We start from the raw sequence: 12448 nt of genomic DNA, 5'->3' as shown, positions 1-12448 counted from the left end.
CTGGCCCCTGACTTGCCAGTTTTAAAGATTTCTTTATCTCTTTCTCCAGATGATCCAGACTACCAAATTTCAGAGTTTATTTACACTGAAGTCAGTTCATTTGCTTTTTTTATTCAACAATTATTCAGGTACTGGGGGGACCCAGAATTCTAGTATCTTTCCACGTTTGGATGTTTGCACTCCAACACTTGCGCAGAGAGAAGGGGTAGGGCTGTCAGTTTATTCGTGCATACTGAGTTTCTTCTTGGGACTCCAACTGTGTACTTTCTTCTTGCTGTTCTTGTTCCTGACCTTTCAGCTCATCATCAAAATGTCTGTCTCTTTGAATGTAGGAATTCATTTTCTTTTCATAACCAGAACCAAAACTGATTTCGAAATAAATTTTACTTCTTTGCAGTTCCTTATACATCATCATATAGAAAAAGCTGTTTACCAAAAATATTATTCCCATTGTTAGATAAAAAAGGATATGAAACCAGATAGGAATAGGTGACTGGAGGTCTGGAACAGAAAAAGACAAAAAAAGGAGAGATTATTTAGAAACAGAAGATCTGATTGCATTATGTTTAGTGTAAATATTAGCTGAGTTCTGCCTGCGGTGAAAATCTGGTTACTTCAGCAGGCAGGAAGGAACAAGGTATCTTCACCTGAGAGAAAGGACAGATTTCATAACAATTTAACTATCTGGATCAAAAAGATGGACTTAGGGCCAGAGAAATAGCACAGCGGTAGGGTGTTTGCCTTAAATGCAGAAGGATGGTGGTTTGAATCCCATATGGTCCCCCGAGCCTGCCAGGAGCGATTTCTGAGCATAGAGCCAGAAGTAACCCCTGAGTGCTGCCGGGTGTGACCCAAAAACAAAAAAGAAAAGAAAAGAAAAGAAAAGAAAAAAGGATTTAAATCCTAGAGCACATGTTTGCATGCAAAAGCCCAAGTTCCATTACTACACTGCCAGGAGTAGTACTGAGCATTGCTAGATGTGGCCACTCCTCCCCAATAAAGAGCAAACTACCAAGATCCTGTTAGACTTGCTCTTTAGTTTCAAAGACAACTTCTAAATCCACGTCATTTACTGCTTGTTGGTATAAATTCAAACTAAAGAGAAAATTTTTGTTCATTTTGGACCCACCAACACTTAGGCCTAATCCCTGACTCTGCCTTAAGGAAATCACTCCTGGTGGTATTTGGGGAGATATATGGGTTGTCTGGGTAAACAGGGTACATGGTGATTGCCTGAACCAATTATACTATCACTCCAGCCTCAGAACATAAAAGTTTTTGTTCTAAAGAATCATTTCTCAGATGTTTACAAGCCCTCAATTTCAGTTAACAATAGATTCTTGGGCTAGTGTTTACATAAAACACAAAATTCTTGCCATATCAATCTATCATTTGAGCTCCTCGAAGAAAGAACCATTTTATATTGTTCATATCTATATATGTGTATATATATATACACAGGAGGAAGTGAAAATATTGTTGATGAAGGATGAGGTGAGATAGAGCATAAAGGGAGAAAGGAGAGGATAGGAACAAAAGAGATGGTGGGAGAAAGAAAAGAAAATGCAATGAATAAATAAAAAACAAAAGAAAATAAATGAAGGAAGGAGGTAATGAAAAGGAGATTTATGACATTCAGGAAAAGAATAGAAAAGTATCAGAAAAAAGATAAAATAGAGGGAGAAAGAAGTAATGTGTTGCCATAGTGACAGTTCAGGGAGGCAGACAGGAAGGAAACTGGGAACATTGGTGGCAGGAAGTTTACAGTGGTGAAGGGATGGGTGTTGGAACATGTGTGAATGAAATTCAATTAATAAAAAAGTATCAGAGGTCTATCAATCGGCTGTTTCTGACTGGCTCATGACATCCTCATTAAAAGTCCTCTTAGGAGAAAAGGCATATTTCTCCTCATTGCAGTCACATTCCCTCTCCACTCACCAAGAATTAGAAGCTCCAACTGGGGGCTATGCTTAAGGATGCTTCCATCTTCTGTGACAGCCTCACACCAGTAGATACCAGAGTCTTTCTTGTTAGAATTTGGTATCTGGTACTCACAAGATGTATTCCTACTTCTCAGGGTCTTGTTACCCAAGTAGAAGGAGAAATAAAGCTGTGAACCAGGCCTCTGCTGGAGTAGCTCTGTTTCACAGGTCAGAGATATGAGGCTCCCCTCTAGGATGGGTGATTGCAAGGATGCTTTTAGCCGTGGTGCTGGAAATAGCTCTAGAGAAAGAGAAGATGTCTGTTGTGTTCAGATTCTTTTCAAACACAAGATTCCCACTCTCCCATCTGGAAATCTACTCCTAGAGAATGCATTGTGTGACACACCTTTCCCCAATTCCAGCAGAGAAACAATTTTGTTTATTCATAAGTAAACAAAGCTGCCAGCCTACTCACATATTATTGCATATCTCCACACCTGTGCTTCCTGGGCTAGTCTGCTTTTGGGTCATGATCAGCCATGAATACATTTTAACTCCACAGTGACCTCTTTAGTAGCTCATTACTTTTGTTTCTACCTCAGAAGAAACAGAAGGGCTGAGGAATTGTTCAAACCCATGGGATGGGTCCCCTTATTTGATAGTTGGCAATGCATATGCCCTCTAGCCTCTATCTCCCCATTGGCTGAGGTCCTAGTGGTCCCTGAGCACTGCTGGGAATTTGTGTGTGTGTGTGTGTGTGTGTGTTTTGTTTTTGTTTGTTTGTTTGTTTTTGTTTTTGGGCCACATCCGGCGGTGCTCAGGGATTACTCCTGGATATCTGCTCAGAAATAGTTCCTGGCAGGCACGGGGGACCATATGGGTCGCCGGGATTCGAACTAACCACCTTAGGTCCTGGATCGGCTGCTTGCAAGGCAAATGCCGCTGTGCTATCTTTCCAGTCCCACTGCTGGGAATTTTTTTAAACAAGAAGAGTCAGTAGTTTAATTACCATAAAAATGAGCTATTTTTTCAGATCAAAATGTTGCTGTAGAAGGTTGGGGAGATGACTCAGTGAGCTGGAATCCATGCTTTGTTTAATAAATCCTAGGTTTAATTCCTGGCATGACACAATCCCTCAAACACTGTGTAATCCTTAAACACTGTTGAGTGTTTTCCCAAAACCACCACAAGAAAATTAGTTGTAATTATGAGAATTGTGGTAAAGTGCCATGATTAAAGGCTATGTGAAGAATCACAGGAAGGCTACATGCAATCTAGAATAAACAGCTGCTTGTCAGCAGATGCTCAGAGAGGAAAGGAACAGAGCAGCCATATTGTCCTGAGAACTGAAAACCAGAATCAATTTCTCATGTCTTTCCTAGTTTCAGTGTCTTTGGAACTTTGATAAAATCTCATTGAGTTGTTTTATGACTCGCCTTCCAGCACTGAGTGAAATTCTAGTTTTTATACTTAAAATGAAATTGAGAAAGTAGATTCTCACAATACCTTTTCAGGCTTTAACATTAACTCCCGGCCTTGACTTAGCTTACTGGGAATACTAGGATGAGTGATGGACTTGCCCCTACCAGTTTCCCAGGGACCTACAGGAGAGTAATTTACCTGTTTGGAGTTTGATTTCTTCATTTTCAAATTAAAGAACTGATTTGTGATAGTTTATCTGGCTATTACAACTCTATCTGTGAGTATCTAGAGATAATACATTTTTGTTTTTGACTTTGGGCTACACCTGATGATGCTTAGAGGTTACTCTTGACTTTGCATTTCTGGAAATGACTGGGGTATCATAGGAGGAATCAAATTCTGGTTGGCAGCTTACAAGTTTCTTATACTCTATAGCATCTCTTTGGCCCAAGGGAACAATACCTTTAATAGTGACTGATACTCCTGCAGAGATGTAGCGATTACTTCTTTTCATGCCTGTGCAATGATAGATGCCATTATGGCTCAGGTTGGTTTTCAGAATGGTGAAATAGGGATATTGGCGAGAAAACAGAAAGGACTTGCTATCTTGGTAGAAAATAATTTTATACACAACCATATTCTTCCATCCATGACACCTCAAGGCCAGGGGTTCTCCTTCAGTCAAGTTTCTGTTAGAGATCTGGAGCAGTAGCCAATCTGGAAAGCATGAACCTTAAATAAATATATATAAATATACATATATATATAAATATGAACAAAGAGACAAAACTGGAGTTGGAAGTGGGAGGTGGGGAGTGTTTTGTTTTAATTTTTTGGGTTTTTTTTTTTATATAGCTGGGTGTTCTCTGGGCTTATCATCGCTATGAGTTCAGAAATCATTCCTGGCTGTGTTCCAGTGCTGACTATATTGGGTGCTGAGGATAAAACCCAAGTTGGCCACATGCAAAGCAATGTGGGGTTTTCAGTTTCTTTCTTATCTTCTCCTTTCAACATTCTGCTGACTGGCTCTGGTGATTCAGAATCTTGCCTCCCATAAATAATAAATAATTAAATAGTTTTGAGGGAAAAAAAGAGTAATCTTTATTAGCTGTCAAACACCCAACTTCCACTTAGCTTCTCTTTCCAGATTTCAAACATTAATTGAGAGAAAAATAGTTTTCTCTTTGTGGTAGGCAAAACAAACAAACAAACAAATAAAACAACTAAGATGACCTCAATGAATCACACTTTTGACCCTGAGCCGTGGTGAAAACTATGTCAAAGGAATGGAATGTCACTGCCTATGACTATTACATGATTATTAAATTTTTTTAAGATTCATCTTATCTGAATGGACGCACTGCTGGCCTTGAAGTAGAAGGCATCTTGATAATAAAGGGCATTATACCATAGGGACCTCCAGAAGCTCAGCCTTAGTCTCCAGCTGAGAGCCAGCAAGAAGACAGAGATCTAAGTTCTACAACCAACAAAGAGGAACTTAATTCTTCACATAGACTTGGAAGAGCTACAGAAAGGAATATATCTTATTAGCATCTTGAGCAGAACTTCCAGTTCTGACCATGGAAATATAATAATATATATAACTATTGTTTCAATCATCCAAAATTAGCTTGTTAAATAGCAGTAGAAAAATAATATACTCCAATCCCTGAAAAACTTGTTAATGTGAGCACACATACTAAGACAAAACGTAAAATACAAGCAAGTCAAGCAAGTCTAGCTGTTTCAAAGCAACTTCAAGCCATCTGGACAACTTTTTATATATGACCCCCAAGAGCTCTTTTGATTTTTCCTTCCCTGAGGCAATCGGTTTGGCACAATAAAGATTAAATTTATAAAGAATAAAAGAGAAGACGAAATAGTGCTTTTTCCCTGCTCCAGTACTTACCTAAGAATGGAAGGCAATTCTAGTGATATATGTTGCATACTTTTGGCAAAAATATATTTAATTGAAATGACTGAGAATTGGTATAACTGCAACTAACTTCTCCATAGCTGACTGATTATGACAGAACATTTATTTATTTTGGGTTCACTCTTGGTGGAGCTCAGGGGATGCTCCTAATTCAGTGCTTGGGAATCACTCGTAGCAAGAGTCAGGACCAAGTATGGGCTTTCAATTTTCAAAGCACTTGTTCTAGTCTCTGGTCTAAAACATTATAAAATAAAACTGTAAAGGGCCTGGAGCAATAATACACTGGGTAGGGTGTGCCTTGCATATGGATGACCTGGGTTTAATCCCTGGTACTCTGTTTCCCTGAACCTCTCCAGGGGTGATTCTTGAGAGCTGAGCTAGGAATAACCCCTGAGTATCAGCAAGTGTGGCCCAAACTAAACAATAAAAACATTGAATGTGGTCAATAAATATTCAGCTTCAGGACATGAAAGAGATGATGACATCTAGTGAGAGGTTTGATGGTCATCTGTGAGAGGACAGTTTGGCCTCAAGGATCATTTCTTTTGGGATCTGTTTGGTTTTCTTCTGTGATTAACAGTGCTCGGGTTTCATTAGCTGGACACCAGAGCAGGAAATAATGAGAAATTTCTAACTCTACCTCTTCAGTTCATTTGTTCCCCTGCAAACTAAGATGGATATGACCTTATATAAACCAGGTACCAAATTGAGAGCCTCATACCAGCCAAAACCCAGAATTCAAACCATAATAGTATCAAGTCCTGCTGCAAGATTACTATTGTAGTAGCTAGGGCAGTTTCACTAGTCTAGTTTTTTGCATTCAAGTGTTTCCTCTTGGTTTGGAGAAATAAACTGGCTTTCATGTGCTCCATCCCCATCATGACTTTTCTTGTGACAATGACTGATAGAGGGTGGCCTTTTTTTGAGGGTGGCGTTTTTTCTGCTATTATTAGTCAATGTTTTTTTTTTTTTTCATTAGTCAATGTTTAAAGTGCTAAAAGTCTCAGTGATTCTATCTTCAGAATATAATATATAATGTGCTCACAGGTTATATGCTATACAAAGATGGTTATTTTAGCATTCTTGTAAAAGTTAAACAATGGAAATACCCTAGATATTTGCTAATGGAAAATTAGGTCAATCTATTATAGCACAGTCATACATAGATATTTGAAAATATCAAAATATCAAGATTGATTCCAAAATGTCAATGACAAGAGCAAGATATCTACTGATATCAACATTAGTAGCAATAGTAGCTGATCTTCAATGTGTTCTAAGTGAGAAAAGTAGATTTAGAACAATATACAAAAAGTAGGTTTAAAACAATACTTTTAAATATAGTTTGTATGTGGAAACAATTCTGTTTCTCTAGAAGGTGATTGTTGAAGTAGATGTTTGAAGTGGGAGAGATATTTCATTATATATCATGTACATTTCTGTATAAATTATTAACTTTTATGTGTAGGATTTGATACAAATAAAAATTTACAGTCAGTCTTACTGTAGAAATCCTAGGTACAACTTGTAGCACTCTTTGATGTGATGTTTTGAATAACCTTAATTAAATTCACTCAGTAGACAAAGAACTATAATTCAGCACTCAAATAAATAAACCAAAACACATCAGCATCCAGAAAGGAGACAACACAATGCGATTTTCAGCCCTCTTGCTCCTTGACACACTTACCTCTTTGAACTTCTAGCTGTATAGGATCACTTTTTATGGATAGACCTATTTGGCACCTGTATTCACCACTGTCATTTATACTGGCAGCAGCAATGGTGTACCAGGGACTCAAGGTCTGAATGACTGTACCATTGAGAAACCACTGTATAAAATTGTCTTCAGGCAGGCGTAGTCCCTCACACCGTAAGGTAACACTTTCCTCTTGGAATACATTAACCCATGGAGGCTGCAAGATGATCACTGGCTTTTCAGAGTGTGCTTGGGAATAAAAACAAAAAAACAAGTAGAGTAAAAGGGAATCTTCTGAGCAATTGGCAAGAGTTTGTGACTACCATGAGGCATAATATATCATTAGGTTAAGTTGGAAAATAGATAAGTGGAAGGTACAAAAGTCAGTTAAGAGAGCTCAAGTCTGCTGCAAAAAAAAAACTGCTCATCTAATCAATTAGTCAGCATGTGGGTATTCTAATACCCAGATTAGGGCAACTAAGAATTAAATGACTGTTGGTAAGCAAGAAAGCAGTGATTTTAACAAGAGTAAAGTGACTAAAGGGTTTTGTTGTTGTTGTTGCTGTTGTTGTTTTTGATTCTCTAAAGTGTACTCTTGCTAAAGTAATCAGATTTTAATTTACTTCTGGATTAGAAGAAGGTTTTGGGTTCCTCACTTTTAGGCTTTCCATGCCCCTCAAGGAGAAAAACATTTTTTTAAAGGAGAATCGTTTGGAGGAAATTAGAAAATTTAGCTGAGCTATCTCTATGTGTTTGTAATTCTTGATCTTTTCTTCTATAATATATATCTAGACATTAATCCATTCAGAAAATCTTAGGGGACAAACCAGATAAAGAGAAATTAAATTAGAAAATGCTTACCTAGTTCTCCACCAGCTGGAGCTGTATGGAGACAAAGAATAGAGAATAAGTCAGTTGATAGACATGAGAGGAAGGGACATGAAAGGAGAAGAAAGAATAAATATTTGATTTAGGGATCAGCAGGCCTTTGGGTACTGGACAGCCAGCCTATAGATAATTATTGATCAGACTTGTTCTTGACATGATGCTTTCATATTTTATGTTATCCCCAAATCTCCTTTTCTTACTTTAGATAGAAGCACCAAAAACAAATAAACAAACAAAAAAAAAACCCCATTGAAGCACAGATTCACCTATCTTCATGCTCTTGAGTTCCAGACAAAAATTAAACCCAAACTCTCATTGCCAGATTCTACACCCTCCAGTTCCTCTATTCTAAGCTCAACTTACCCCAAAGGAAGAGAGTTGTCAGGAGCCACATGCTTTCTTCAGGGAAGTCTGTAACATGTACAGAGTTGGAGAAATTCTGTCTGGCCTCTGGAGCTGAGATTAGAAAAGGGGAAGGAAATGATCTCTCTTGACTACTTTCATCATCTTCCTTTTCTGGTAAATGTTCCAATTCTAGAAACATAGTCTTTATCTCATACTTAGTCTATCTCCCCAAGATTTTTGAATTTATGGAATTTAAATCCAAGGGAAAGAATAAAATTGTACTGACATTCTATTCTGATTATATTATCCCTTTACCAATTCTGCTTATTGGGACTACAATATGACATACTCCATTTTCAAAATTGCTTCAAGGCCTGGTGAATACCTCTAAAACCTGATCATTTGAATGTAGAATAATCTTATGAAGCATGTGAGGCATTATTTATTTGAGCTCCCCTAGTAGAAATCAACCCCCTAATTTTCCAACAGTATAGGCCAGATCTATTTTTAATTTGGGATTTTTAAAAAGTAATATCTTCCTGAAAGACATTATAAATGTGTAGTATTTATCCATGTATAAATCCAAAGACACTAAATAAAAATGCTGTAGGAGGGCCAGAGAGATAACATAGAGGTGGGGCGTTTGCCTTGCGTGCAGAAGGTCAGTGGTTCGAATCCTGACATCCCATATGGTCCCCCAAGCTTGCCAGGAGCGATTTCTGAGCTTGGAGCCAGGAGTAACCCCTGAGAGCTGCCGGGAGTGACCCAAAAACCAAAAAAAAAAAAATGCTGTAGGAAAGAAACATTATATATATGTGAAAATATCTGTTAGAAGGGAATTGCAGGGTTGGGAGATAGCACAGAAGTTAGGGCATGTGTCTAGCATGTCTAGTACATGTCCAAACAGGTCTGATTCCTGATATTACTTGGCACCCAAGCCTGAATAGCATTCCATTCTTGAGCTCCAGAACTTAATCACGTGCCATATGGTGGCAATGGTCTGTAGGTTCTGAGTTTCACAATGCATATGGGAAGATATGCCACCAAAGTGAGTTAAGGTGTAAAGACATAAAGAATATTTATGTATCCTGCTAAAAGATAAGGAAAACTAAAGAGACTACAAAGAGCTCAATGAGTGAAACTTGGGTAACAATCTGATAGGGAATTTTAAAAAAATATTTCACTTATATTATATATTCACCCATATATGTGAACAAAGACAGAAATAAAATACTAAGCTTTTGAGAAAAAGTCCAATTTTTGACAAAAGTCCATTGAAATTTAATAGTAAAAGTGTTTGAGTGACATTTTAACATACTTATGATATATGAGAAAGTGGTTAATATCCTTTACATGAGGCTTGACTTGCATATGATTGATCTGGGTTCAATCCCCAGTGCCCCATATGGTCCCTTGGATCTCTCCAGGAGTGAATCCTGAGCCCAGAGCTAGAGTAAGACCTGAGCTCTACCAGGTGTGGCCAAAGAACCAATAAATAGACAAATAAAATATAATATTATGTACAGAAAGTATACATATATGACTTTTGGTAAACATATTAAAGTATTCTCATCAGATAAATTAGATGTTAGTAGTAAACACAGACATGCAAAAAACTTAAACTGAAAGTTTTTAGCATCTCTGTGTTTATTTTTGCTTCTAAATATTTATTTAATAATATCTTTATTTAAACACCTTGATTACAAACATGGCTGTAGTTGGGATTTAGTCACAAAAAAGAATATCACCCTTGACAGTTGCAACATTCCCACCATAAATGCTCCCCATATCTCTCCTTCCACACTCCGTGCCTGTATTCGAGACAGGCATTCTACTTCTCTCACTCATTAACATTGTCATGGTAGTTGTTAGTGCATTATTTCTCTAACTGCACTCATCCTTTTTGAGGTGAGCTTCGTATCGTGAGCGGGTCCTTTTGGCTCTCATCTCAGGGCATTTTTACAAAAATGTCTTTTTTTCTTCTTAAAACTCATAATTAAGTGAGATTATTCTCTCTCTCTCTCTCTCTCTCTCTCTCTCTCTCTATATATATATATATATATATATATATATATCTCCCTCCCTCTGACTTATTTCACTCAGCATAATAGATTCCATATCCATTCATGTATAGGAAAATTTCATAACTTCTTCTCTCCTGATGGCTACATAATATCCCATTGTGAATATGTACCACAATTTCTTTTTTTTTAATTTCTTTTTTAATTTTTTTTGGTTTTTGGGGTCACATCCGGCAGCGCTCAGGGATTACTCCTGGCTCCATGCTCAGAAATCGCTCCTGGCAGGCTCAGGGGACCATATGGGATGCCGGGATTCGAACCAATGACCTTCTGCATGAAAGGCAAACGCCTTACCTCCATGCTATCTCTCCGCCCCCATACCACAATTACTTTAGCCATTCATCTGTTGAAGGGCATCTTGATTGTTTTCAGAGTCTGACTATTGTAAATAGTGCTGCACATCAGCCTGACTTCGGTGAAGGAAACGCACAGAAACCAGAATCTTTAACTACAGGAACCTGACACCAGCAACAGCTAATGTGTGAAAAAGTTTCATCGGGACCACGGAGAATGACTCAGGGGTTGGGGAGCCTGGTATACCTGGAGCCCAGAGTTGGTCTTATGCCATAAAACTTCAGGGGTGAGGCCTCCTTGTAATTAAGCCAAGGCTTTTTTTTTTTTCCATGTTCCCTATATTTTGCTGGGCTTGTGCAAAGGCGAATGCCACTCTGACACCATTACTATTGTATTTTTGTTTTAAGAAAGAAAGAAAGAAAGAAGAGATGAAGAAAGAGAAGAAAGAAAGAAAGAAAGAAAGAAGAAAGAAAGAAAGAAGAAGAAAGAAAGAAAGAAAAGAAAGATAAGAGTAAGAGAAAGAAAGAAGAGAAGAAGAAGGAAGGAGGAAGGAGGAAGGAAGGAAGAAGGAAGGAAAAGAAGGAAGGAAGGAAGAAATAAGAAAGAAAAACAGAAAGAAAGAATAAAAGAAAGAAAGAAAAAAAGAAAGAAAAACAGCTTACTAAATAAAAAAAACTGTTGTAAAATGCCTGTCTCAAATACAGGCAGGGAATGGGAAGGAGGGAGGGGGGGCAATGGTGGTTGGGAATGTTGCACTGGCAAAGGGGATGTTCTGTTTATGACTGAAACTCAACTACAATCATTTTTGTAATCATGGTGCTTAAAGAATTTATATTTTTTACGGCAGAGAGGTCTTGGGTAGAGTTCTTGTGGTGGGGATCCTTTTGGAACTGAGTTCGATATCAAAAAACAGTCCACGTTAGGGAGAGGTGAAAGGAGGGCCACACAGCATGAGTCAACAAGGGTGTTGTTTGTAGTTTCTTGCCAGGGACAAGGTGTGAGTCTGAGTGGGTGTTCCTTTGCTTTGGTGCTGAGTGATGGTTTTTTGGGGTAGGAGGTCAGTCTTGATGCCTAATAGATTAAGAACTGAGGGTAAGAGTTTTAATAAGGTGGGAAATCGGGTTGGGATGGGGGGGTAAAGGGATAGTTGGATTTCTGAAGGAGGGAGAGGGGATAGTATATGGGAGGGGCTATATACACTATAGGCATGGGTTGATTACAATTTAGGTTTGACTCTCATGGAGAAGCCCTATCTATAGATGCTCATGCCCATATAGAAACATACAATAGTTAGCTTAGGTATAGCTTAAGTAAAAGAGCAGGGTTACTCCTCGCTGTCTGCTCAGAAATCGTTCCTGGCAGGCACGGGGACCATATGGGACACCGGGATTTGAACCAACCACCTTTGGTCCTGTATCGGCTGCTTGCAAGGCAAATGCCGCTGTGCTATCTCTTCGGGCCCCCCCTTTTTTATTTCTAATACGGGTTATCAAGTTTCACTCTCTCTCTCTCTCTCTCTCTCTCTCTCTCTCTCTCTCTCTCTCTCTCTCTCTCTCTCTCTTTGTGAGTTTTGCCAATGGTCTATCGATCTTGAGAAAATGCTAATTTTATTTCCTGAGCATAACCAAGATTAGGCTCTGTTGTTGATCTGAATAATTTGGGATTTAAATTTTGGCATCTCAAACTGTTTCTACCTTTATAACTCTCAGTACTTGTGATGAAAATGCTTTCTGGTTTCTGAAAGGGAAATCCTAGCAAATTTTATGTCAACTGTAAAAATAAAACATATTCTTTAGCCCTGTTTGGGTTTTTGTTGCCTTATTGTTTTTTTTTCTTTTTTGAAATGTTTATTTAATGTTGT

The 12448-nt window shown here is 38.2% G+C and overlaps 1 protein-coding gene across 1 annotated transcript; it reads right to left on the bottom strand.

Annotated features, from left to right (window-relative positions):
- Window positions 1-214: 214 nt before the first annotated feature.
- On the bottom strand, window positions 215-8261 carry FCGR1A (Fc gamma receptor Ia). The gene is made up of 5 exons (XM_049775635.1): window positions 8231-8261; window positions 6971-7228; window positions 3807-4061; window positions 1939-2223; window positions 215-501 (listed from the first exon to the last, which is right to left on the bottom strand). The coding sequence occupies exons 1-5, from the start codon at window positions 8259-8261 to the stop codon at window positions 215-217; spliced, it is 1116 nt and encodes a 371-aa protein (XP_049631592.1).
- Between the last annotated feature and the right edge of the window lie 4187 nt (window positions 8262-12448).

This window comes from Suncus etruscus, chromosome 6, assembly GCF_024139225.1.
Source record: "Suncus etruscus isolate mSunEtr1 chromosome 6, mSunEtr1.pri.cur, whole genome shotgun sequence".
Lineage (NCBI taxonomy): Eukaryota > Metazoa > Chordata > Mammalia > Eulipotyphla > Soricidae > Suncus > Suncus etruscus.
This window is presented reverse-complemented; position numbering and strand designations above follow the sequence as displayed.

Coding starts and splice junctions, on each gene's coding strand:
- FCGR1A (XM_049775635.1), bottom strand. CDS start 8,261: ATGTGGCTCCTGACAACTCTCTTCCTTTGGG. Junction 7,229..8,230: donor GACAACTCTCTTCCTTTGGG/GTAAGTTGAGCT, acceptor TTTATTCCCAAG/CACACTCTGAAAAGCCAGTG. Junction 2,224..3,806: donor AGTATCAGTCACTATTAAAG/GTATTGTTCCCT, acceptor CTCTTTCTCTAG/AGCTATTTCCAGCACCACGG.